Genomic DNA, 27,176 nt, shown 5'->3' with positions numbered 1-27,176 from the left:
ACAGTATGCACATTCAGAGATTTCTAGCTCTTTCTCGCTTAAATTAAAATCCAAATTATGTCGAAGCTGCCATCCCAGCTGGATTCAGTTAATTAGGTGCACTGAAATGTCAGCACAAACGTCTCATTCTGCTATTTTACATTGATTTGAGATGGTTTAACTGGAGCTAAATGTAGTCTAAACCTCGTTCGAGTGTGTGTGAGTGTGCACCTAATATTTGAGTTTTATGTCTCTGTGCCAGAATGTTTTATTAACGTGGTGCCTCACAGACAAGTTGACGTATTTCCCTAGTGAAGGACGTGACCCTGGTTGTTTATTTCCCATGATGAAATTGTCCAGAGGTTGATGACTCCGTAAATAAACAGTTCAGTAGCTCTTGGCTTCTGGTGACCAATGTAATTATTATTGTGTAATCATCACAGGGCAGATGTTGCTGTCCACTTCTAGGGATGCTACAGCTTTTCTATTGTAACAATTGAAAGAGGGTTAAAAAACACCACCTCCATCCATTCAGCGACCAAAGGGACATTGTCTGTCTGTTGCAGGGTGTAGTTTCCACTGGGGATGAGTCCCTTTCACTTCTAATGATCCTAAAAACTATAACAAGTGCCTCTGCTCCCTTGCATGCATCTTAAATTGGATTTTGATTTAGAGGTGACAATGTGTAATTATAATTTATGAAGATGCTACAGTTGGACAGCAATCAGATCTACATCAGCAAAGAACACACTTCCTGTTACATGAATGTATTTTTTGTGACTAAAACTATATTTCAACCATAGCCTCTTTGCAGGCTTTATTTCATTTGTTTGATTTGATTTATGTTTTTTTGTTAGAGATGTAAATAAAACCTTATCTCAGTCTATAAAGTCTGTAAATTTCAAGGTTACAAATTTTGGCAACTTTTTATTTAGGTCATTATAATAATGATATCATTGACTCAAGAGCTTCACTCTCTCAACAAAAATTCAAAAATCTCTCGCCATGAGAGGAGCACATCATCGGGACCTCACAAATCCAATTACACTCAGTAAGCAGACCTGGTCATACAGAATTTAATGTAATTCACCGACAATTAATGGACATCATGTGGCCGGAGCTGTCTGTTAACACTAGCACAGCTGAAATCTGGGCTGTAACACAGAAACAGGAAGTCTGGCTGCAATATCTTTCATTAGTGATTTTCTTCTTTTTCCTCTATAGATTTAGAAAATCAATTTTTACAATGACCTCATCAGGCCATTATCATTATCTGAAAATGTCATGAGTACATCAAATGTAGGGTTCAAGAGTGCAGCATATACGATTACTAAATTCCCAGAGTGTACATCATTACCAGTATCTTACTGTACCGCTGTCACACCGCTGTGCCATCTTAATTAAGCACTGTGTGTTCTGTAAGTCACCATGAGATGTAGTTTTCTACCTCAGCCTACCTTACCGCTTTGTCAGCACAATTTACTGCCTGTAGATCCACTGTATGGACAATCTATAAAGTCCGCCCTCCTCACGCCCACACAGCTGTTAGAAACTATGTTGCAGAGGGAGAAATTAAAGGACCAAGCAAACAGGGATCTATAAACGTATTATGTCCTGTTGTTAATGGAAATGTCATCAACAGAAATCTCACAGCTCTACGGAGCGATGAGCCAATTTCCCTGACTCTCTCCAAACCACTCGCATGTAAAACGGCTGGAAATTCCCAAGATTAAGTATGTACAGTAGCACCAGTTCGCCACCAAAAACAAAACGACCAGATTTTCCAACCAATTAAATTTAAAAGCCTCTTATCCCGGTTTTGAAAGGACCAAAATAAAAAGAGAGAAGAAGTGGAGAGCTTTTCTTGGAGGATAAATAATGACACATAAACATTTACTGCGTGTGGCCAGTCCCTGCTGGCCATTGGCCCTCTCTGCCCTTCCATAATAACCCACCCCTCCTCATGGAGTTATCATAAAGTGAAGTGTGAGTCTCTGAAGCCTATATCAGTGGTTGATTGACCGTGACACTGACCATACAGTAGCTCCTCCCGAGGCAGCACACCTCTCAGTCATGGTCGTGTCTGTGGATCACTGAATGTGAGAACGCCTCACCTTTCATTTCATCACTGGCATTGCTTTAAACACGAGACATGTTTGTGCCTGTTTTTGTGATATGAGTTCAGGCAGGATGAACAGATCAAATTAAGGATTCCTGAGTGTTACATTAAAAAGCAGGATTTGTTATCAGAGTGCTGTTTTGCCTGATAGTGTTGGTCGACTAGACACTACTACCCTGATCAACAGTGTAATATTACAAATTACCATTTTACCAGTATGTAATAAAAGTGACGATAACATGGTTTCTGCAAAGATCCTGAGCTCTCATGACAAAGACAAAAGAAGATGCAAATAAGTACACAAATTGCGACACACCCAGAGGTAGCAGCTGTGCTAGTAGCTCTGTGAGGGCAGTCAGCCACAGCTGTGCTTTGAGCTAAATGCTGCTACTGCATGCTGACATGCGGATGTTTAGCAGCTTAGTTCAGTGTATTAGAATGCTAACATTGCACTGCACACAAAGTACAGCTGAGGCTTCTTAGAATATCACTGGTTTTATATATATTTGGTCATTAAGCAAAGCATTAGATGAAATTCAGTTTTCACCTGCTGATGTCCTACATGAAATGTTTAGGCTGTAACATTTCATCCTCAGGGGGGCATTTCACTAAAAAGCATAAATGTCAACCTCCAGGTGTCATTAAGGGAAAGGTCGGGATCACCTGCATCCCCAAAACCTTGTGGAGATCATGAATGTTTATACAAAATTTCATGCGAATCCATCCAATACTGGCTTAGATACTTAAGCCTGGACCAAACTGGTGAATCCAAAACCAAACCAATATTGCCATTCTGCGAGCATAGTTCAAAATTAAAGAAATTGACTGTGTGTGTGCATGCGTGCGTGCATTTCAGACTCAGCTTTAGACCCTTTTGTCACTCCGGGACAGAGTGCTCTGCTGACTGAAGCTGTCTGTTCGTCCTTGGCTCACACTGCAGAAATCACTGGGTTTTAGTGTTGTTTTAAAAGCCTCCCAGATCTCATCATTATTTTTCCAGTCAGTGACCCTGAAGGGAAGAAACAATCCAAACGCAACCGCTCCACACCTGCATGATCACACAGGAAATGATGAAATGAAGAGCAGCATCAAGGCATGGAAGGCTGCAGGTGTCTTGTTAACACTTGAGCTTTATTGACAGGTGGCATGCAGTCTATTTTGAATTTCTCTCAGACATTAACCCAGTGACCTGTTTCACAACCATAAAGAATCTTGACTACACTGATATCAGTTGGCATGGCAACCTCATGTGAGTTGATACCGTGGGCGTAAGACATTAACATCCTAAAATTTAACCCTGAGAAGACTGTTAGCTGGGCATCAGACAATAAATTGTGCAGGACACAATTGCCTCCAAGACTGATTGGCTGAGTGCATTTTAGCTTGTATTGTCATAATACATAATAATAGAAATAACAATTGAAAGACAGTTTAGATAATTTTGAAATGAGACTGTATTTTAGACTTTTCTAACATGGCATAAGTTGTTAAATATAACTTTGCCGTTTGCCCTCGTCTAGTTTAAGCCATTTTTGGATTCACAATGTCCAGTCTTTACTCCAGAATCCTCACTGTTATAGGTTATGCCTCCTCTGCCTCTCTGCTTCTCTGTCCTTAATGTTGTCTACCTCCATCTCCATCTCTGTTGCATTGTTGCTGTTATTATTGTTGTTATTATTATTAAATATAAAAGTATCAAGGCATCTGGAAGTAACCTAGCGTATGGGTAATATATAAGCCAGCTATACAGTTAATTTCACTCACCAGGTTGGGTCAAACCAACCCAGCACGTGTTCTGTCCCATAGTTACCGAGCGGTGGGGTTAAGGTTGGGTTATTTCTTAACCAAGCTGATTTTTTGAGTCTTAACCCCGCTGATTTTTTGAGTGTATGTATTCTTTATAGTTTTATAATACAGTTTACCTGGGATCTTTTAATATCTTTTTTTCCTCCTTGGTTTTCTCATGATCTCCCTCCCTCTTGAGGAGAAATAGCAAACAAAAGAAGCCCAGGTGTTTTTTGTAATAATCCTGTGCGCAGTAGGACCACGCAGTGTAAAGTGGTGTTAAGGGTTGTGTTAGTGAGGTCTAGCAGATATCCTGTGACTGTAAGCATTATGATATCCAAGTTAGGATGAGTAGCCAGCCATGAGTGTGTCACTGTTCCTATCTTAGAGTCTGACATGATGTCTCGTAAGCATTTAAAAGGGCCGAGACAAAAGCAGAAAAAGAAGCCTGCTCATAAATGCAATAGATCCGGGAGTGTCAATGAATGTGTGGGAGTAGGTGACGATCTCAAATAGCCCGCAGTTACATCTGAGTGGCTGTCATAAGTAACTTACAGTATGCCATTATCAGATCAATTTAACAGTATGAAGTAAATTCTGTCTTCTGATACTTGATGTTGTCTCTTAGCTAACTGCCCACGTAACGTAGGCTAACAAATCCTGACTCTCTTTTTGCCGACAGATGGCCCTGTACTCTGAGTGAATGAGGACGGCCACGAGACATGTGGGCCTATAAGGATTTATAGCATCAATCACTTCTCTCAGGTGATTACATTTTTACCTGATTTACGCAGATTTATTTACTCGTTCACTCAGGCAGATCTTTGTGGCATCTTGACAGGCTGTTGCAAAACCATTCATGAATAAAGATGTAGTATTTCTGCCTTATGTCAGCATCAATCAGCACAAATACTGCAATGTTCAATTTCTGTTACAGAGAGTTGATGCCTTTATTTTTGTGGACAGTCATGCTATTTTTTTTATATTAAACTATCTAATTTATATATCTATGTATTAATCTTTCCCTCATGCTTGTGGCTGTGTCACACTAAAAGCAAAACCTCATTCCACAGTGAAACCCGCTTGAATGACTTGTATATCCTGTACATGGAATCTGTTTCACAATGACAACACGAACTGCTGCACTCAGCTTTGCAAAGGTTTATTGACTCAGACTGTTTAACATCCATGGATTGTCCATGAGGGGGTGCCAGAGTGGAGTAAAAGATAATAAGTCAAGCAGAGATGCTATATAAGGCATTCCCCCAATCAACCTTCTTAATGATTTTAATACACTGTGACAGTGATGAATCATTATAAAGTTAAGTGGCAGTTTTCATGAAGGACTTTTAAATGAAGCTCTAGCTAGTGTTAGTCATGTTGAGTGTGTAGTGCATACGACATGTGACCATTATTTCACAATAAAAACAGTAATGAGGACTGATGTAATAACACCTTCACAGCTTGAACTGCATAAAATCTATGGTGATTGATACTGTAAGAGTTTTCTGCTCAATACTGAAGGACAGCATTTATTTCAAAGCTCTGCTGGGATGAGAACTGACCAAAAACAAAATCATAAAGCATGTTGGATGATGTATAGATGTGTCATCATCTTAGCAGGGAGATTTGCATCACTGTGTTTACCTGGACAGTGTTCAGTAAAAGTCACTGGGTCAGATAATTGAGTAAAAAGAGACAGATGGTGGCAGCATTTACTGCTGATTACATGGAGGTCATAAACTGCCTCTCAGTAGCTGGGGGTGTGAGGTCCAAGCTTATTAAACTGCCAGAGCCTGAATCTTTGAGGGATGCAGCTGCACCAGCAGGAGAGTGGAGGGGTTTAAACTGTGGGCCAAGACTACAGGCTCCAACATCCAAAACGCAGACATACAGTATGGATGGCTTAACAATGGCGCCAGGTTTCCTGGGTGTAGCAGCACATATGGGTTTTTTTTTTCACAAACTTCTACATGAGTATACCTTGACGCAGTCTTGCAGGATCACTATGTTGCTGTATATCAAATAGAATACTTGATTTCTTTCTTCACATCATTGGAGCTGGCGCACTGTAGCGAGGGACGTAGCTGCTGTCACTCACACAGAGTAGAATATTCCATACCAAAGGCCTCTAGGCTACAGTAAAACTGCATAGAGTGGCTGTATGTGCACAATGCAGAAAATATAAATAGTATATGCTGATGTAGGGCCATGCGCAGTGTCGTGAAATGACACGAGGACACAAGAGAAGCAATGTTCCTCTGCAAACCTGCTGGACAATGCAAAATGCATGATTCTAACAAATGGTTTATTAAATCATCTAAGATTTATGACCTTATGGTAAGTCAAGAGGAGGACGCCCAAATATCCACATAGTCAGACTTTCTGTAAACTGGAGTTGTTGAGCTTTTCAGAATAATGGTGAAGGCCATGTTTGATTTTAATCAGAAAATTACAGGAAAACTACAGTTTCTGTAACATTCAGATGTTTTGTAGTTGCTTCATATCTAGTTATGTACTTATTTAGTGATGGTTTACAGTGATATTTGCATCGGCTCAAAATGTACTCATGGCAGAACACTGTAAATATAGATTACACAAAACATTCACACTAATTGAATATATTGAGGTTTACTGCACTGCAATAACCAGCCGATGTTAGATTTATGTCTGCGAAAGGTAATGCTTCGTTCTACTTTGCATTCTGTTGCAGGGCCTGCTCACCATTCATTTACATTAGTCTGGTGTATTGGCTTCCTTGGAAACAGTTGCCGCGGACAGTGTTTACTGATCATACTGATGTATTTGTCTACCAACTTCACAAGACAGGCAATCAATATTCCAATTACAGGTAGATTTCCATTCTTGCGATGTAGAATTGTGAACATCAGTCAATATCTTTGTCAAAATGATTGCCAGTATATGCACAAAGAGGTGTTTGGAGGAGGGTATGAGCAAATGATCTACAGCCTTGTGGTGCCAGCAAGTCAAATAAGTCAATCCTCCAGACTAAACTTTTATATCATAATGTTAGAAAACCAGACAGCCGTTGCCAAAATGCAACTCTTCACCACTGCTGAGTTCTAAAATGTCTGATATACAAGGCTGCAGCTACTGGTGCAAAGGCTTTTTTCACAGCAGACATTTTCACTTGTCGTAGTAGGAAAAGCAAAGATTTTACTAATAACATTAATAATGGCTCAGATGTATTCCAGTGCTCCAGTAAGCCATGACAGTGGGGCAATCAGCCAGCCTGCACAATACCAGGACCAGGAAAATGAAGCAGCTAAATGGAATTCATACTTGGTTAATTTTATTATTTACACTTCTGTTTTCCTACTGGGACATGTGGAAATGTCCTCTGTGAAAAGGCTTTTTTTTTTTTTTTTTTTTTGCAGGGGCTTTCCATGAGAAATAAAGAACAGAATGACTGAAAGTGTACTTTGGTGCAAGGCCTAGCAGCAATCTTCCAAGTAGTTTCACTAACTGATCAGAAAAATGATCAAATGATTAAAGTATTAAAGTTACAGTAGCAATAGCATGTGGCGTGGGCTACAGAAGGTTGACAGCCACAGTGTGAGGTGTATTCTAACATGCATTTATTCTATGTTCTGTATCATCCTCGATATATTAGTGTTTCCCATTGTTTTTACATAGTTTTATCTGCATACCAAGTAAGCGTTCGGTTTTAAAAAGCATAATAGCAGAGTAGAGAATACTTAAATTGGGAGTAAATTCACAGGTTATTAAGCTTTTTGTTTTTCTGTGGGAAAATGTATATTTAAGGTGTACATACAAAAACTGTTAAACTGGGTAAACTGGTTAAAATGAAATTACTTCCCAATATGTGTTGGCCTCACCAGAAACTATGCAGCTGAGCCACCAAGAAAAATGCGGCCACCAGCAAACAAAGGCTCCGTTTCATGCTACTTACTCCCCATCATAACCAAACATGTCAAGCACAGTGATTGTATTATACTCCATATTGCCATATTGTCATCATATCAGATATTATATCATGCCACATGATATGGTAAACACTTTTTCAACATGAAAGGCTACAGTCCTGCTTGGGTAGGTCTCCTGTTGTTGCATGCCTGTTGTCAGATGTTGTTAACATGAAGACAAGAACATCCAGTGCCGTCTCCTCGCAGCTGATGTGTGTCTGTTCAGCTTGACTGGCCTATAATGAGGAGATGGAGCCCACTCTTTTTCAATTAGGACTTAACACTGAGAGTCAGCCAGTGCCCCTCCAACTCCATCACATCAGACGATTTGCTTACTTTCTCGCTGTATTCTGACTCAACTCTATTGACACCACAGTAAAGTGAGCACAATCGCTCTTCTGTGTTCCCAGTCCTGTGGATGGGGGGGCGGGTAAAGTGTCCAGCATCAGCATAATCAAGTCCCACGGTTGTCCTAAATGCTGTTAGTCCAAAATGAGCAGTGTTCACAGTTCCCTGAGTCTGACCTGCCAGTGCAAGTTTAATGCTCTCTGATCCCCTGTCCACTGGCGTTCACAACCATTAAAATCCCATCTTGCTTAGCTAGGTGAATCGGACATTAATGGAGACTGACTCTGCCCATTTGCTCTGTGTTACCCCATTCATTTCCTGCAGCTACCACACTCATGTTCAAATGGAGCAAGGGTGGGGAGCTGCGCTGCTCTCAAAGTCAAGATGCATTCATGATCCTCTAGATCATCCATGGATCATGTGCTGTGGCCACATCTCTTCTTCTCTTCTCCCTCTCCCTCTCCTCGGGCACAGATTGGCCTCACATTAATGTTGATTAGCGGAGTGTGAAGGGAAGTGATCCAACATTCAGCGGAGGCACTCCTTGTGAATAAATATTTGTTGTCCTTGTTTGGACAGGGAGGAATGACTTCTCTCTCATACTGTACAGTGGCTGCTCCTAATGACCCTATATTTGCATGAGCTGTCTGGTTTGTTTCAAAGAATTTACAAAAGCTGGGTTTCTCTGTGGTAATGTGAAGCATGCTCACACAGCATTTATTCTGGTTTGCTTATTGGTCGGTGCATGCTTCTTATGCACTCCTCATTTATAAATCATAAGTGGGGCAGTAGGACTTGAAATGATTCTCTCACAGACTCTAGATGTACTGTACATAATGCACTGCTCTGTGAATGTGCAACAGCAGGGAGGTTTAGGCCAAACCACAGGATGAAATTTAAATCTTATTGCATACTACATTTACTGATTTACATAATAGAACATGTGCACACTATATTTGCTTTCTGTCATCAAAACATACATCTTTGCAGTTTCCCTGTTCTAGGATTGGAGAGAGACCCAATGTGCTACAGACACTGTGGTGGAGCTACTGTGCGTGAGCAAAGCAGGGATTGGTCCAGAGCTCTGCCACTCAAAGAGCAAATACTCTCCGACTTCCTCTGTCCTCCTTTCCTGGTGCAGCCTGGGAGGAGGGAGGGGAATGGATCTTTTCTGTGTGAGTCGCCGGAGCTCCCTCAGCCTGCTCCTTACCACCTGTCCTTGACTTACTGTGCACAGACGAGACTGAGAGGAAGCTGTGCTGCTTACTGATCCTCCAGCACCTTTCTGTCTGTGTTTATGTGAACAGCTGCTTGTTTTTCTTCTTTCTTTTTTTTCTTTTTTTTTTATCTTTCACTTCGTGTGTGGCTGTTTCTTTCTACCTGTGGTGCTTCAGTGGAGTGGCGAAGAGAGGAACGTTTGTCCTCAGCCGGTGGAGCTCTGATGGGAGGCAGTGCTGGCTCTGGCTGGGACTGGGGATGCTGAACGGGGGGAGGGAGGGCCTGTTTGAGCTGGGACAGCAGCTCCAGCAGCAGGGGGAGTACCAGGCCGCCCTCCACTGCTTCCTCAGCTGCCTGTTGGGACTGACCCATGTGCAGAGCTTCACCTCTCTGCCCAACTGCCTACACCAGGTGAGATAGATGGGGACTGGACACACACACACACACACACACACACACCCACGCACACACACAAACAAACACACACACATGCTACCTTTCTTTGTCTACCACACACATACCAACATGCATGTACATATTCTTTACAGGCATCCAGAAAATCTGCTGTCTCATGTATTTGCACAGCTGTACAGACACATTTGTCTCACTTCTCCTTCAGAGCATCATAAATGATCACACACCACAGCACACAGGACACATTCAACCTTGATATCTCTAACACCAATGTCAAATCTAACAGCACACTCCATCATGTGCCCCTGTGTTGACACTGTCAGATCATTTCCATCTCAGTAGGATGATAGTGATAGTTTGCATGCTGCTAAATGAGGTATTGGATGCAGGACTAATACAGTCAGAGTGTTGTTAGACAAATCATATTGTTAAAAACACTTGTACCCAGTTAATGTCTGTACCATTGTGTGTGGGCTATGTTTTGCTATTTATGAGGTCACGGGCATTAATGTTTTGGCACTGTGCAGCCGGGCCAAAGTCTTAGCAGATTACATACTACTTTACAAAGCCCTCCTACAAAGGCAAGGCTGCAATTTTAATTCTGTTTAGTCGCGCCCGAAGGAATGTCCCTGATGTCAAAACATAGCCTTTACTCCAGAACTTTGGAACGTGTGGCATGATGTTGACCAGACTGAAGGTGCTGCGAGGAGAGCAGAATTACTTGTTATGACAGGCCATGACATCATGCAGACACACACACACACACACACACACACACACACAAGGGAAACATGTTGGAAATGAATTATTTAATATTTAATCATGTCCCTTGGTTGTTTTTTTGTGCTTCACAGATTGCAGAGCTCTTCATCACTGAAAAGAATTGTATCCTTTACTCACAAAATCAGGGACAATCGGTCTCTGCTCACCATCACATGTCTGACACTTTTACTTTCACCATCCCACAAGCGTTAGCAAGCGGCTAACTATAAAACTAGCATTCCATTTCTGTGAGGTGAACGTGTAAAGGATTGTCGGTGGAGAAACTCTAGCACAATGGAGGATGTAGACCCATTATAGAAAGCAGCATAAACCGAGAGGGATGAGTGGATGTCTTTGGGCGAGTTCATAATAACACATTTGTCCCAGAATGCCACATGTTTTGTGTGTCATTCAGGCTGTGTGTCTGTCTCTTAAGAGGATTTGTAAGCTCTTATCTCTTCACAACAGAGAGAGAGAGAGAGCACTAATTAACCTGTATCTGCACCAACTAGCCTGTGCATCGCCACCTCACTGCTTCTATAAACTATAGCAGTATAGGACATACACTAGAGATAATAGAGAGGTGTTACGTTTCAGGATATATTACCTCCATGGCTCCTCTCCCCGTTACTGAGACACTCCAACACTTAACTTGCCAGCTCAGGTTATCTACCTCAGCAAGGTTCTACCCCTCACTGTCCATTTTCCAAAACAGGTCAATTTGCTGAGCTGAGCTTCATCAATAGCCATCAGAGTTGGCCCCTCTCAGAATGAAAGGGTTGCTACTTAAGAGGGTCATCCACCATGACAGGGTTAAATCTTTTGACATACAGTTCTTTATTACATAACATCATCAATAGTAATGGTGTCATGTTGTGTCAAACGTTACGTATGGTAGAGTTACCATGTTTTATTCTTTTACCTATAGTGTAACATTACAGCCATAAGAATGTAACCAGATCTTACACTGTGTAGTGGGTCAGTAGCAGAGAGGAATAATCAGAAATGCGGAAAAAAGGAGATATAACACAAAGAACAGAGCAAGAATATAATTTAATGTGTAAATAAATCCGATCAGTGTGGGTTAAAAGCCCTTAGAGTATTTGTCTGTTAATGATTGGTATGCTGTGTGAAAAGATTTGGTCATTTTCCAGTAAAATGTATCCAACAGTTCGTTCGGTTTTCTCAGTATTTCTCATGTGCATCATCAGAGCAGGGGCAGTGATGTTGTGGTTTTTGCGATGGTCCTTCGAGGAGCGAGGTGAAGGGTCATCGAGCTCAAACCGGGAGCAGGATGTGGGAACCTTGCTGTTTCACAGGAACGTTTACAACAACAGCAGCATTTACAGTGTCTCCTCACATGCTGTATCAGAGTCTAACCAAATCCATGATTAGTAAACGAGGCTCAATCTCCATATGCAGAGTAGCCTAATTTCACCCTGGTGTACTGGCTTTATTCCAGACAAATATACTATGTTAGGTGCAGTCGATTGTGATAGCGGCAGTGCCATGACCGCTTACGGTTTGATGTATTGTTATCAGAGCTGGCAGTATGCACAAGTGACCTTTGTCCAAAGCCAAAAGCTCTTTTGGCTGCTGAGTGTTTGCTGATACATGTTTCTTGGAAAGTATACTGACCTGGACAAATTGACTTTAATCTCATATAAAAGGGAATATCAGATTAAAAAAATGTGCATATCCTGTTTTTACATTTTGAGTGGATATGCAATATTGAAATTAGTAGTAGACAGTCACAAGTAGCTTAAGAACACAAGCCAATCAATATAGTACGATCACATTAAACTCTACAGGAAATCCCAGAATCCTGCTGGGAGGAGTTGAGAGTGAACGTCATGAGGTTATTTCTGTGCACTCTAGGAGAGGTTATGCAGCACGTGTGATCAGATATGCCTTTGAAGTCGCCAGTGTTAATGCAAGTTCTTGTCGAGTTTTGGAGTGCAGTCCAATTGCCAGCTCATGGGTGGTTGGTTTGTGTGTGTTTATGTGTGTGGCGATGAGTAGAATGGAGCCCATTCCCTGGAGAGTATTGTGTGAGGTTCCTGCCGTGGCGTTGCTGTGGTCCAGCCAGGCTAAGAATAGCAGGCAGAAGTAGTGCTCTGACCTTTGATGAAGGCCATTCCCTTAATCCTCCCGCCCAGATGGTCCACCTCATACTCACCTTACTTCCCACTGCCAGGTGACTCCCAGGAGCTGGGACACGTATAATTAATTTCTATTCATCCAAAACATTGTTACCACATTTGTGTTATTGTGTGCAATTATAATATCATCAAAGGAGATTTGTTATTAAAAATGCTGGGTTTTAATGACGGGTTGCTATGTCATCTTTTAATGTACTGTACATTAAATTATTCAGATGTACATCTGCATCATCACTAATAGCTTTTCAACATCCACCCATCACCATCCATCTTATATTATGGTATCTTGGGGCACTCATCAGCTGTAAACATTTTTCTATCTTTTACCTTTCTGTATGAAAACTGTCCTTTCCTTTTGTAGAGGACCATGCATACAGTTGGATTTTAACTGGGTCCTGGTTTCCTGGTGGATGTGCGGCTCGCTTGTTTTGTTCCCTCAGTAGTATGGAGTGCTGACATTATTCTCCTGGTGACAAAATGAAGGAAACCAGCTGCTGTGGTTTTCAGATCCAAGCTTAACTGTTCTTTGAGAGTGGGAAACTATTATCCATCTTTCCAACCTCAGTATAAAAAATGTAGCTATATTAAAGTGTAATTGGAAAGTAGTGTGATCATCAAAACCGAAATACCTAGAATGGAATTTATAGTGTTTTACACTTGAGAGATCTGTTGTTAAGTAGGACATTTAGACAGGCAGGGCTGTGTTTATTTTAAGCATTCTCCGTCCCATTGGTCTTTAAATTCACCTGACAAGCATCAGTGGTGTCATTTTACAGTGGGATGGACACTACGTACGCAAAATGCTTTTGACAAAGTGAACAGCCTCTATTTTTAGGATGCTTTAAATAGACAGTCTTTTCATGGAAACAAAAGTGGTATTCAGGTCTATCAAAAGGAGGCAAAACAAAAGATGAAGCCAGACATTAAAAAAAAGGAATGTGATATGAGATATGAGGTGTAATCAGATACAAGTATATTGTGAGAGTCGGCAAACTTGTTTTACATCAGAGTTGCTCCATTTGAAACAAAAAGCCACAAACAGCAGATAACAGTACAAAAACAATGGCACAGACACCAGCTGTTGAAATCTGTGTTGCAAAATCCAGACCTCAAGATCAACAGACTGCTTTGGATTACTGCACATTGTGTTTGCCCAAAGGGGTCATTCTTAAGAGGGATGAGAAAAAAAAAAAAAAAAGCAATGTTGAACTGGGCAACGAGGCTGTTTTTAACATCAACAACTGACTAATCCTGTTGACAACTGAGGCTGATCCTTCACCCATATAAACAGATGGGAAGGCCCTCCAGTTCATTCAGGCTGAGAAAATGTTCTATGAGGTGGCACTGATCGAGCTCACGGCTCTTCAGGGGACTACAGGCAAGTACTTTTGACATTACGGTATTGGTAAATACTTTTGGGAATATACATCCATATATTGTATAAATTGTTTGTATATTGTGCAATTTAAGATGTCTTTGATGGTGCATGTTTTGTTTTTTTTGTTTTTTGTTTTTTTTTGGTTTGTTTATTTATATTTTTGGAAGGCTTAAATTTCCTTTAATTAAAAATTAAAAGAAAAACATGTGTAATTTGGCACTAATTTTATAATTACTACCAAATGACATAGTTATTTATATGGAAACCTTCAAGAAAAATAAAAAAAGAAGAGTTTTATTTTCTCTTGACTTTTGGTAGATTGTGGCCAATGTTGTGGAATCAAATTTTATTTTTTATTTGATTTTAAGGCTGTTAGCAAGGCACCACATACAGTGAAGCTGACTGTGTTTGTAGTAGGCAGTTTTCCAAAGTGAGTTGAGTGTAACCTGCAACTACAAACTAACCAGCAAATAATATATACAATGCTTTTCTCTGTAAAACCCCAAAAATCTATGAAAGGACATCCCATTTTACCCAAGTCCATCTTTGTTTACAAAATACCTGGTGGAGCTTTAAGTGCGCATTCACAGCAAGGCCGCTCATTCATCACCTGCTGCTGCTCCAGACGTCTGCCTCTTCCTCTCTGTCTGCTGCTGAGGCAGCAGCGCAGTGTAGCGTGGGCACAGCGGAGGAGGTCGGGGACAGGCATAGTAGAAGACAAATGGCCACACTTTGCACTATCTCATTAGGAGCTGTGTGTCGCTATAGAATACTAAGGCCCCTGATTCAGCACTCACTCAGATTGAATGTTGGACTTCTCCAGGGGCAGAGCTGGTGCTGTAGCTGCAGCTTACAAGCTTCCTTCCTCTCCCCAGTGTATTTTCAAACGTACCCGTCTCTGTATTTCCCCGCTGACAGCTGACATAATTGTCATTCTGTGGTTTTTGTCACGCAAACAAAAGTCTTTACCTATTACAACAGTTTATTTGCACTTTCTCTCTGCATGGATTACAAGCCATTTCCACCTCCATTATCGTATGTGTGGTGTGTAGAGTTTGCTTAGTGTGGACAGTACATACTGTATGCTTGTGGTCTGTCACCGTGTGCGTGTGTGTGTGTGTCTCAGTGTTCCAGTGGGCGTGGTGAGTGTGTTGTTTGACTCCCTTATCTGCTCTCTCCTGCCCTTATCTCTGCTCTCTTGTCTCCAGTCGTCAGTTGGCTCCACTCTGCTGTTCAAGCTTAAAGTCTGCAGCAGTGCCAGACAGGCTAATAGCCAGATACCCAGGCTTTTCAGGCTTTTTTTTTTCAAACTCTGTGCAGTAGTAGGGAGGTAAAAAGAGGAAAGACTAGTGAGGTGACAGGGATAGATAGAAAGGCTGAGTGGTTTGTTGGCGGGCTTACTGTGATTCCATGCCCTGTGTTTGTGTAACAGGGCCTCAGGAGGAGGCTACACTGGGCTCTGCGGGATGGACAACCCCAGAGGAGCTTTCGGAGCAGGCCTCCCAGGCTCAGCACCTCGAACGGCTGGCTCAGCTCTGCATCATGAGCAAACAGTAGGTAAAACTGTGTCCTGCTGTAGCTTCTGTTGTGGTATAATTAATGAGGCGTTACATCCTCTGTGGGCTCATCATGAGTGACTGTATAGTTATATAAATCCACTTTTATGACTGTTTTATTGCCAGTTTTGCATACAGTTAATGTTTGAGTTGCATTTGACCCTTCATCATTTCACAGAGCTGAAGTGAAAATGGTGCTGATTCAGGTGTAACAAAGCAAACAATATATTGCTTGTTATCAGTTTTATTTTGCAAGCAGCAGCTCAGTTTGTAATGACAGAAAACTAGCTCATTTGTTTATAAAGTAAAACTCTCAGCTTAGTTTACAAGATCAGACAGAGATCATTCTGGTATAAATATTTTACTGAATGAAATTAAGTATTTGTCTTGCTTGAGTAAATTTGCATGACAGTTTTAAAAACCCACTTTTATCTATTATAGCTAATAATGCTCTGACCCTGTCACAAATGGAGCATTTTTGGTTACAGACAAAAAAAAATGTAAGCATCGTGTCCACTGACACGTCCACACGTTTGTTTTTCTGGAGTGGAAATTCTTTCAACTAGATAAAGTTCAGCTCCAAGTTTTTTTTAGCCCGAGTTGAATTTCCCCGTAGATGTAGAGAAAAGAGACACCGCACTCTATGTGAGTGTTACAGGAGGAACATCTTAACTGGATCTGGTGTCTCCTGTTGCAGGGGTACTTTGTTAGGCCGCAGCATGCACCCATTTTCTGTGCCTCTGTTGTCATTGTTGGGATTAGGTCAGTTAACCTGATTGCCAGAGAGGGTGACAGAGGGTGGAAGGTTTTGCTCTGCTGAGGACGAGTCATGGTGCTTCATTAATGCAAGGAGCATACAGTAGTTAAACTTCAATGAGGTGGTACCGATTCTGGTAGGAAATTTGATTCTGCTCTTTGATAAGCCCTAAAAGCCCTTACTCCCCCCACCATAAGCTTTAGACCCGGTCTCTCTTTCCTGCAGACAGGAAGTGGTAATACTCCTTAAATCTTTCAGTGATGTCGTAGGAAGTGCTTTGGGCCAGCAAAGGGCTTTTCTGTCTTTGCCGATCAGATGTCCCTGAGAAGGACCTTCTAAAGCAGTGCAATCTGACACCTGGCCATTACTAATTGAAGGGAAGTGTGGGTTTGGAACAGCGAAGCTGACATCTGTCACACTAAACAGAGCTTGCTCTACATCTATAGGCACACGTGAGGGTGTGAGGGTGATGACTGTCCTTGGCTGCTTTTCCAGGGCAGATATGAGAGGAACAGCTGGCAAATCCTCAGTGCGCCACATCATGTTCGCCTAGCTTAGCACTAAGCAGAAGAGTGGTGGAAGAGCACGAGTCAGTAAACCAACCTGTATACACCATGCTGTCTGTAATTCACCTTGGACAATAGACAGGCGCATTCAGTGCTGGCAAAAATAGAAGGCTTCCACTTCCTCCTTAAGGCACCTGAGCACCCGCAGCCCTGCTGTCTCTGTCCAATCACAGCACGCGCATGTTTAGATCCGTCATGCTGCTGTAAACACTGAAACCTGGCAATACAGCACAGGTCACTACACTTGATTAAGATCAGGTATTGTTACCATCTTTGGAAATATTTACTGTGTTTATGTTTTGCGATAGAAAGAGAATGTGCTCAGAGATTCCATCTGATAATTCAGAGGCATCCATTTTTAATAGACGGCTTTTATTTTCCAGTGCCGCAGATTATAAGTGGTAGTGCATTTGTTTAATGGGGCCATTTTCCTTTCCTTTTCCTTTCAGACCTCACCTTGCCCTAGAATACAGCGGTAAGGTATGTACATTTCATCATTCTCCTCGCTCCTTCTCCAGATTTTTGAACAAATAAAACATTTAATGGTGTTCTTGTCTAATCTTTAAATTCATGTCTCTGCATCTTTCAGGCTACAAAGATCCACCAGAGGGCCTTTGGTAATGATCACCCAATTACAGCCAGAAGCCTGGAGCTTATGGCCACCGTCTATGCTGAGATTGGCAAGACTGAATATTCAGGTAAATACTCAACAGGGAGGAGCGACACAGGGTGGCACAGCAAACACTACTGTCATTCTGAGGTAATGTTACAACATAGGGATGACGTCCACATCCAGGCTGATAGTCAGTGAAAAAACAAACATCAGTGTATGATTCAGAAAACAAAAGTGGAGGACACCTCTCTCAGTAATTTAACACTGTTAACACTCAGTCTGACACATGAGGGTGGAGACCTTAGTGTCTCATGAGGCCCGACAACACACAGAACAGTGATGTTAATGTTAAGACCAAGTTCTCCCCTCTGCTTTAGAGAGCACACAGCAGAATGTGGATGTGCTTTAAGGAACTTGAGTTAGCCTTTAAACCTTGTCAACCCACAAAAATGCTGAATTAATAAACACTTGCAGTCATGTTGGACACAAGAGTGGTTTTATGCAGAGCAAAAAAAGGAAATGTAGCTTTGTGACAGTTTGAGGGCACATTTCTGTTGTACAGTATGAATGTATGCTTGGCTTGCATTAAGAGGGAGCAACACTCTGCCTGACTCTGAACTCTGCATTTTTGTGAAGACTGCTGTGGTGTAAAAAATCAGTATGAAGAAACCAGCCTTGTTGTTGAGTCAGCTTTCAGAGGCAGTGGTGCTGAACACAACCAGCTACATAAAGACAGCCATACAGATGATTTACAATTATTTCTTGTTGTTCACCTCAGATGGCCTCAAACATGTTTGATGAAATGGTGAAAAAGCTGAGGGTCAGAGAGCTGTGTTGAGCATTTATGTTGCTGTATAGCAGTGAGTTAGATGTAAGCTACTGGACCAGTTCTAGGTTCAGAGGAGTGGTTGAATAATGTGTAAGAGACTGAAGCAAGAGACCTTACATGAAATAGCCGACAGGTACAAATTCCATGGGTTACACACATACACAGAAACAGAAGAGATCCAAGCCCAAAGTCCCTCCTTGGGAAAAAAAAACTGGCCTGCACAACAAGGCATACAGAAAAAGTCAATTTAATAACAACATAAAGATTACCATTAACAAGAATAACAGTCACTCAATAACAGTTTGTTTTTTGCCAACACAAAATGACTTCAACACAAAAATGGTGGCAGTTTCCTTGCACCGTTAGCTTCCACATATGGTGAAAATTACTCAGTTTGTGTGAAATACACTCTCAAATTGTTATGAAAAGGAAACATATTTGCATTCACTTGTCTAAACTAACTCAAAATACAATTATACACTCCATGAAATTAGTTTTCATTTTTGCTGATCGAAGACAAAGCATTAATTAAGTCCTTCACTGGCCAGAACACTCTTTTCTCGAACTTGACAAAACAGAATTAAACTCACCATAACCGTGCTGGTTAATGTTCGCAAGACTCAAACAATCCCAGGCTTCGCTTCAGTCAGGAAAACCTCAAGTTAACTCAACAGAATATGAAAATATCTTTAGATCTGCTGGTTCTCTCTACTGTCGCTACCTTTCTTCCTTCAATACACTATAATTTATACTATGAACCATCTCTACCACAAACTTCTATCTATTTATTGCTTTAGTTTTTTTTCCATTTAAAATATTTTTCTATTTACTATATTTATTGCTCTGCTTGTTTACATGTCAGTGTTTGTAACCTTGGTCACAGAGTGGTTGTAGATATCGCAGCAGATCAGCACACACGCATGTACTTCTTGTGACCTTTTATTTTGTATTGTACACAGAGGAATCCTCCTTGACCCGCAGTGAGATGCTTCAACAGGGGCATGTTTAAGTGTTTGCAGCTCTTGTCACCGAGATACCCTTCACTATAAACTGGGTCAGTCACCCTGCTTCTGCTAACAAATCATCCGTGTGGGTTTGCGAGGTGAAATAGAATATATCAGTTGTAGTTAGACTGTAGTATGTTGTGCAGCAGTATGTGGAAATATTTGGTGATATATTGAAACTATAATTACCCAAAACTACAAAATACTTAGGGAATGTCTGAAAATTACTTGGGCAGCTGAACCTTATGGTTCACTTTTTAGAAAATTTCTATTAAAATTTTCAGTCCACCCTCCCATTGACTGACAAAAAATCACAACACCCTCCCCCTAATATCTCAAAATAATATCACATTGTTGAATTGGTACAACTTTAATTATTTAAACTTTAGGTGCATACTGAATTCAAAATATTAAGTCTGCCACATAATATTTAAATGGAACAATAATTTTCACAATATCCACCAAAATTCCACCTTAGAAATGACGGCAGTAAATAACCAGGGACAGGGAAGGGAAGGCTAAAATAAAATAGAAATGTAGGGTGAGAAAATTTCTCACTTCCTCTTCCAAAAATGTTGGACTACTCTCAGCAAAAAAAAGAAAATATATCTAACAATCTGGTGTTTTGTCTCCCTCTTCCCCTTTATAATTTTCACAGAGTCTCTTATGGAATACATTCAAACAAAAAACAAATCATAACTGATGTAATATGAGTTGTGTAATATTTGACCATCTTTCAAAAGTTGGCAGTGTAATTAATTCTAATAAGGTGGTATTCACATGTGTGTGTTTTTTAGGTTGTTTTTTTTCCACTGACCTGAAATCTTCTTTAAGGAACAGGTTTATCTAATGTAAGAAAGTTTATTCAAATAATGGCTAACCAAATTCACATCAGCCATTTGTATGAAAATTCTCAGGCCAGATTTGCTTTTAAATCTGGCCTGAGAATTTCCATACAAATGGCTGATGCTTATTTAAGTTTATTATTGGTATATTATTTCATAGATAAAACATAATTTACTCTTTCTTTTTTTTTAACACAAAATGAAAATACTTACCTTAAATGTCTGCATGCCTGTCGCTCTGCGTCTCTCCTTCAATCAACCAGTCTCATTGGCTGTTGTGGTTGTAAATGATCCAGGACAGTAACAGAATGACCTATAAATTTGTTAAATCACTGCTCAGTCAGGAAAGTGACAGATCTTATTTGTATTCAGTTCGAGAGATGAGAAACTGTCAGACAATAGAAATGAAGTAGCAACTAGACTGAGCCTTTCTTTTTTTCCTTTTCGAAATACTGGGTGGTTGTACATCTATTTTTAGAAAAAGTGATGAGATCAATGCAGTGTTTAAATTTGGTAAATATCGATAGAAGGTATTTATTGAAGTACTGGAATAGTAAGTATCAAAGTGCAAACATACTGTGGAAAAAAGCGAGCTGGACTTTTTTGAGCTCTACCTGGCACTGACAGAGTTAACACTGGCGTCTTTCTCTGTCACATTTGCATGTGTAATTTTGTATGTTTAACTTCACCTCATCGTCTGTCTTCAGAGTAGACTGCAAACTCAAGTGTGAAGCAGCACTAGATCACAACTCGTGTGCTGTGTGGTCATGGTTCTCTTCATAGACTCCCTGGGTCAGTGTGTGTCTGCACTGTCCAAACGCTTCGCTGCTGCAGAGTCCATCAGAGACACTGTCAACGGTCTTCCTCATTCCCACCGGGAGAAACACTCAGAGATCCGCCACAGAAAGGACACGCACCATCAACAGGAGGACACACCGAAACCTAAGGTAAAGAGAACAACACCTGCAGGCATCTTCAGCGGCTTGTTTGTAAAAGATCTGTGCCTTCCAGCTGTTTGCCGCTGCTCTTTGAATTTTATCAGGAGCTTGTAATGAGTATACTCATCCTGAACTGTATCTAATGTAGGTAACCAACGGCAAAGTCCCCACCTCCATTCTTAAGAGGCCAAGCCCCAACTACGGGTCAGACACAGAACCAAACCACAGACGGAAAGGCGAGCGGAGGGTTCGATTCAGGGAGCCAGAGACCACAGTACATGGTGAGAAAACGTACAAGTGAACTGTTTGCAGTGAGTCCAGCCTGCTCTGTCAGAGACGATCAGATGTGTTTGTGCACCAGAGAACATGCTGCCCTCTGGTGCTTCAGCGCCTCGACCACTAGTCCAGTGACTGAATATCACCCATATTTTCTGCAGCCTGTCTATATCAGCTCTACATTTATACAAACACGAATAAGGGAATGCACTGATACAGTAACAATATGAATGTTATTTCAATTATTTATAAAAAGTTTCCTCAAAATTTGTGCTATCTCAGCTTACAGAGCCCTCACCCCACATATGAGTGTTTTATATGTACTTGGCAGTGAAGAGAGAGAACAGCATGCATTAAAACATCCATAGATTGCATCGTAAACTATTTCCCCATGGGAATTCTCTACTATTTAAAAATAATGTAATGCCAAGAGACGTCCAAACGTGAGCAAGTGATTTACCCTTCGTAATTAATTATGCATGCAAATGAGGCACCATGAAGTCTGTTCCAGAGAGATAGTAGAGTCTATGAGGGCACAGCAGCTGGTTTGTAGCTGCTGTACATCACAGAGGTTGCCTCTTGTTGACTGACTGGCCTCTTCTCTGTCGGCTTCACAGACATCCCTTACTGTGACTGTTTAGGTGGTAAGTCTATCTGGAAGTGTTCAGAGTCACTGTGTTAATTTGCATGAGGAAGTGAAAGGAACACTGCACTTTTTAATACTGGATCTAATAAAGTGTGGAAAAGAATCAAGGAGATTGATTTAGATTAGTTGTTAGGTGTAAATTGTGAATAAATTTCCCTTTTGATTAACGTTGTTGACTATCATGCAGTACGGATGGAGTTCACTATCACCCCCTTTATAATAATTTTTGAGACACAGAAAACACAGTCTGCGTGACAAAGCTCCACTACCCAATAGATAGTGTAGTCACATTAAATCCTCCCATCAAAAACTTGCCTCTTCTCACGTCTTGAAAGAAACAAATCTGTGCATGTGACAGCTCCTGTCCTCATTTACAAATCAAAGCTGTGAAAACCGGCATTGTTTTTCTGTGTGCAGCCTACGAGACGACACCGTCCCGCCCCCACCTCGCCCTGTTCACTTGCCTCTTCCTGCTGATGTCATTCCTGGGTGTGGCCATGTATTGCACAGACCGCCGGCGCCCACAGCGAGTGTGCGAAGAGCTGGAGGCCGCTTTGGCTGTCTACCTGCTGCATATGAAACAGCTTCTGTGGGGCTGCTGGATATGGCTGACCATGCAGTGACTGAGACTGACCACAGGTGGAGACATGGAGCCTCCTTTAATTTTTTTCAAACCCCTCTTTTTCCTATCTTCGAAGGTGCCCAGGCCTACAAACACCTCAGCCATTTGGCAAGGCTCTGTACACTGTCTGTGGTGTTGAACCACTCTCACAGTGAAAAGGAAAAAAAGTTACGATCCCAGAAATATGTAGCTTCCATGTCTGTATGTATATATGTATTAAGGTGGTGGGCATGCCACTTTTAAGTTGTAATGACATTTTGCACATCTGCAATGTTGATGCTCACATATAATGCTCACTTAATCACCACAACCATGTGATTTTTCAGTTCATGTCACAGTCTATTGTATGTGAGTGAATGTTTCCATGGAATGCACATATTTATTTTGCTACGGTACATGATTTGTGTATATCAGATATTACACAGAACTGAATGTGTATATATGGATCAATATACTAAGGACTATCACAATATTCAGCCTTGTATTTGCACATAAATGAATGTAGAGATGTTTGGAAACAGCTTTGATTGGCACAGCGCACATTCAAGAGGAAGAGTATGGAAGCACAAATGTGTAAACTGTTCGATAATGAAAGAAAACACAGGGCTGCATCACTTCACAGGTTGAATGACTAACAGATGATAAACACCTCTTTCTTTACAGACTTGATACTGTCTGTTTGTCTGTATGGCTGACTGTCAGCTGACTCCTAGTTTCACTGAGGGGAAAATCTGCAGCACAATATTATCTATCATCGAAGAGAATATACTCAAACAGAATGAATGCTAATGCTTTTGACAGTGTTCCTCTTTATAACTGCTTGAATCCCACAAAATATCCTTTATCCTAAATGTTATTTATTCTTCTATACTGTATATCTGCATCTACGCAAATATCCAACTTTCAATTATTTTAACTTTTTTAACTTTTTGTTTTGTTACATTTCTATTTAAAAACAATAATATTCAGGTTTTAATCATGATGTCAAATGCTCATCAAGCTTTCAACAAGTGTACAGATGGGTGTGGGCTCAACAAATATTTGCATTAAAAAAATAAGGATTGACTCCTTATATAAGGTTCATTACTGTTTTTCAGGCCAAACACAGAAATATGACAGAATCAGATACTGTCTGTTATTGTAGAGTCTCTTTATCAAATAAAGCAATTCAAATTCAAACAACCAAACCACCACACAAATGGATCATAGGGATCAAAGGGCACAGTGATGCACATCCCACAGACCTCTCATTATGAGCAATAACACACATCACATTGTTTCCAGTAAAACATTGTCCTTTATATAACAGGTTTCAGGGAACTCAAAGGAGAAGCGTTGGATTTTGGAGATCTCACATTTGAATGTCAAAGCAATATGAGGTTAATAACGCCTGCATAGAGGAAAGAAACACTCTCAACTCTGTACTGTCAAACTAAATTGTCATTAGCAATAAAACAATACCCAGTGAACTCATGTCCTGTATGTGCACATTTAGCTTAACAGCTGCATTTCACGGCTGTCCAAACATTTATGGTCACTTTGAAAGAAGTGCCTTTATGGAGGGTTTTCTTAGTTCCTACTGTTTTATGATTTCAATTGTTTTGAATAAAACTGTCATTGCCTATCAAAGTCAAGCAGATGACTTGCTTTCTTCCTGTAATGTCTGACAATAAGCGGGTATGCGACGTGAATGGAGCAGGGAGAGAGATGCATGCAGGTACAGTTGTGCGTCTATTCACAGTAATGCAGTATATTGGTTTGTAGCCTTTAAAGTGTGAGGGAGAAGCCTGAGTTACTATATGGCACAAGATAAGATCTGTTTGTTTGTTTTTTTTTAAATCTCACACAAATTGCTTAAAGCATTTTTGGACCGGCTGCCTGATACATGATATACTTTGTTGTTTTTATAAAACACCTTTATGAAACTGTATGAATACACTGCAAAAGCACACATCATTTTACTTTGCTGCAGCATGCAAAGAATTCTCACTTCACCGAGAGGCAGTGCACAGCCTACCAGAAAAAAAGCCTATAGGAATACATTTATTGGTGTATAAAACAAAAGAACATCCCTTTACATCTAAAAACCACCCTATTAATTTGTCATGCATTAGGTCCATGCAGAAGTTTCACAAAGACAACATGATCCATCTGCCAATCTGTCCATTAATACTGTGTTGCTAAATAGAAATTCACGAGTGGAGAAAAACTGGGTGTACATTTTCACTGAATGGTTTTAATCAAAGCTATCAAAGCTTAGTTATGGTTGTTTGTCTTGAAGAGGAACGCACACAGTGGATGAATAAACTTGACAAAGCAGGACTCTTCAAGGATTAGCAACCATTGGAAGGGTTTTTTTGAGGGGAAATCAATCATCTCAGGAGAACAAAGCTAAAACCTGCGGGTTGATTCAATCCGTGGTCAATGGGAGCAAAAGCCAATTGATTTTGATTGTCTACAGAGGCAAACATTGGTGTTTCTCATGGCAGGTGAGAGGACGGTACGGTTGAGTGTGAATGTGTGTGTTTGTGCATCGTCTAGATTTTTCTAGATCAGGCCGGTCTTGAGGTCAGAGCTGTGGCGAGAGGAGCGGCCGAGAAGCAGGTCCTTCTCGTGGATCAGGCTGTCCAGCAGGTCCTCTTGTCTGTAGTTGTGGTAGACCTTCAGGAAGGCCATCACTGCGATCCCAAGCCAGGTGAGCCAGGCAGCCCACAGGCCGAACTGAAAGAATGAGGGAAATCATTGTAAAAACAAGACTGAGATTCAGGATTTTGTCTGGATGATACCATAAGAAAAAAAACTACCTGAGCTATAGCAAATTGGTCATAAAAAGCAGAGTTGTCCAAGCCAAGCTCTAGATCAGTGTCCTGCAGGTCCTCACAACTAGAAAGGAAAAAAGAATTATACAAATAAACAGGCATTTCGGAGAACCACTGCACTGTATGCGGAAATTCTGTGTCAGTAGAGGTGTAGTGTAGAGGTGATGTGTTGCTCTCTCACCTGCTGGGCATGGTCCCACCCTCAGTGATCGCGTCACACCACAGGTTGAAACCCACACTAACAATTGTGCTGGACAGGAAGACCGTGAACACCACCAGGGAGCTGATCAGCAGGTTGAGGAAGGCGTTGAATATGGAGCTGTATGCAAAGGAAAAAAAAAACTGTCTCTGCTTAGCATTTAAATAATTCTCAGTAATTTTTTTTCTTGAAAATGTAGGCCTGTAAAACTGAAACAAGGTCTGAACTATTACACAGCATCATCTACATCTCTATGATGAATGATGCCTCTGAGTCACACATGCTCACACAGGCTGTGACTGATGTCACAAGATACCACAGTATGTGATTCTGATTTTTCAAAGGCAACACAAGTGTGTTCCCTCCATCTTTATCATGGATGGCGACAATGACTGGTCGTTTTTATAGGGTTTATTCTCTGGTTTGTTTATCTCATTTCATAGCCTTTAATACAGCACATATAATCTATAATTCTGTCAGAATAGCGCGCAGACAAGGGCGTGGGAGATAGACAGAAAAACACATTTACATTGAGCCGTTAAACCTGCGTGGTATTGCCTGTCCTATGGAGCTTTTGATGGAGCTGGTGTTGAAATGTGTTGAACAAGCACAAGTAAACTGTCACTCACTCATCGTGTCCTTTGCACAGGAAGAACAGCAGCCTCCATGCCTGCACTGCGGACAGAATAAGAGACGCTATCCCAACAAAAGTGATGAAGCTGCAGGAGGACTCGGGTCCCCACTCCTCCACGATGAAGCGCTGCTTCGACACAGTGATGTTCTCATTTTGCCACATACCCCGCGTGAAGAGCAGGCATTTCCCACCGAAATCCTCCGTGTTTTCGGATAGAGGCACCACTGCAATGAAACCGAATACGAAGGCTAAAAAATAAAGAATGCACTGGGCGAAAATTAAATTATCGAGGGCCATTTTTCTGCCTCTCTATCTTGTGCTCTCTGCGTCCAGGAGAAACTGCGGCTGCGCAGTGGAGGCAGAGAGGAGCGGAGGAGCAGCATCCGACGACGCGCTCTGCTGCAAATTAATAAGCAGGCTGAGGCCTTCAGGGCTCTCCATGTTGTCTCCATCCAAGCTGTGGAGATACTCCTCTTCACTGGTGTTCCCATTCGCAACAGTTTTTTAAGTATAAGTCATGAAAACGTCAAAGTATAGTGAGGCATAAAAACGTCATAGTAGAGTAAGGCTTAATGATGTCCAAGTATAGTAAGGCATGTAAGTCATAATAACATCATAGTATAATAAGGAATAAAAAGTCATAAAGACAACATCAATTAGTAAGGAATGAAAAATCATGCAAACGTCTTAGTATAATAAGGCTTTAAAATGTCAAAGTATAGTAAGGCATATAAAGTCATAAAAACATAGTATAAATAAG

At 41.0% G+C, this 27,176-nt stretch overlaps 2 protein-coding genes across 3 annotated transcripts; one reads left to right on the top strand and one right to left on the bottom strand.

Moving 5' to 3' along the window:
• Positions 1 to 9,405: 9,405 nt before the first annotated feature.
• cunh14orf180 (chromosome unknown C14orf180 homolog) lies at positions 9,406 to 24,393 on the top strand. 2 transcript variants are annotated; one of them, XM_022750412.1, is made up of 10 exons: positions 9,406 to 9,807; positions 10,665 to 10,695; positions 14,026 to 14,112; positions 15,545 to 15,665; positions 17,441 to 17,471; positions 17,581 to 17,689; positions 21,066 to 21,229; positions 21,369 to 21,501; positions 22,114 to 22,140; positions 22,560 to 24,393. In XM_022750412.1, the coding sequence occupies exons 1-10, from the start codon at positions 9,655 to 9,657 to the stop codon at positions 22,763 to 22,765; spliced, it is 1,062 nt and encodes a 353-aa protein (XP_022606133.1). In that variant the 5' UTR covers positions 9,406 to 9,654; the 3' UTR covers positions 22,766 to 24,393. The 2 variants fall into 2 exon arrangements, with proteins under 2 accessions (XP_022606133.1, XP_022606134.1); XM_022750413.1 differs by lacking the exon at positions 22,114 to 22,140 and having other exon boundaries at positions 9,409 to 9,807.
• On the bottom strand, positions 23,896 to 26,750 carry tmem179 (transmembrane protein 179). The gene is made up of 4 exons (XM_022750415.1): positions 26,412 to 26,750; positions 25,765 to 25,902; positions 25,569 to 25,647; positions 23,896 to 25,485 (listed from the first exon to the last, which is right to left on the bottom strand). Exons 1-4 carry the CDS (start codon positions 26,711 to 26,713, stop codon positions 25,312 to 25,314), a joined length of 693 nt encoding a protein of 230 aa, XP_022606136.1. The 5' UTR covers positions 26,714 to 26,750; the 3' UTR covers positions 23,896 to 25,311.
• Positions 26,751 to 27,176: the final 426 nt, after the last annotated feature.

The sequence above is a fragment of the Seriola dumerili genome, unplaced genomic scaffold (genome assembly GCF_002260705.1).
Source record: "Seriola dumerili isolate Sdu_G_001 unplaced genomic scaffold, Sdu_1.0 BDQW01000149.1, whole genome shotgun sequence".
Lineage (NCBI taxonomy): Eukaryota > Metazoa > Chordata > Actinopteri > Carangiformes > Carangidae > Seriola > Seriola dumerili.
Note: the sequence above shows the minus strand (reverse complement) of the source record. Positions and strands in the feature narration are given on the sequence as shown.

Coding starts and splice junctions, on each gene's coding strand:
- cunh14orf180 (XM_022750412.1), top strand. CDS start 9,655: ATGCTGAACGGGGGGAGGGAGGGCCTGTTTGAGCTGGGACAGCAGCTC. Junction 15,666..17,440: donor CTCTGCATCATGAGCAAACA/GTAGGTAAAACT, acceptor TTTTCCTTTCAG/ACCTCACCTTGCCCTAGAAT. Junction 17,690..21,065: donor TGGCAAGACTGAATATTCAG/GTAAATACTCAA, acceptor TTCTCTTCATAG/ACTCCCTGGGTCAGTGTGTG.
- tmem179 (XM_022750415.1), bottom strand. CDS start 26,713: ATGGCCCTCGATAATTTAATTTTCGCCCAGTGCATTCTTTATTTTTTA. Junction 25,903..26,411: donor CTGTGCAAAGGACACGATGA/GTGAGTGACAGT, acceptor CTTTGCATACAG/CTCCATATTCAACGCCTTCC. Junction 25,648..25,764: donor GGTGGGACCATGCCCAGCAG/GTGAGAGAGCAA, acceptor TTTCCTTTCTAG/TTGTGAGGACCTGCAGGACA.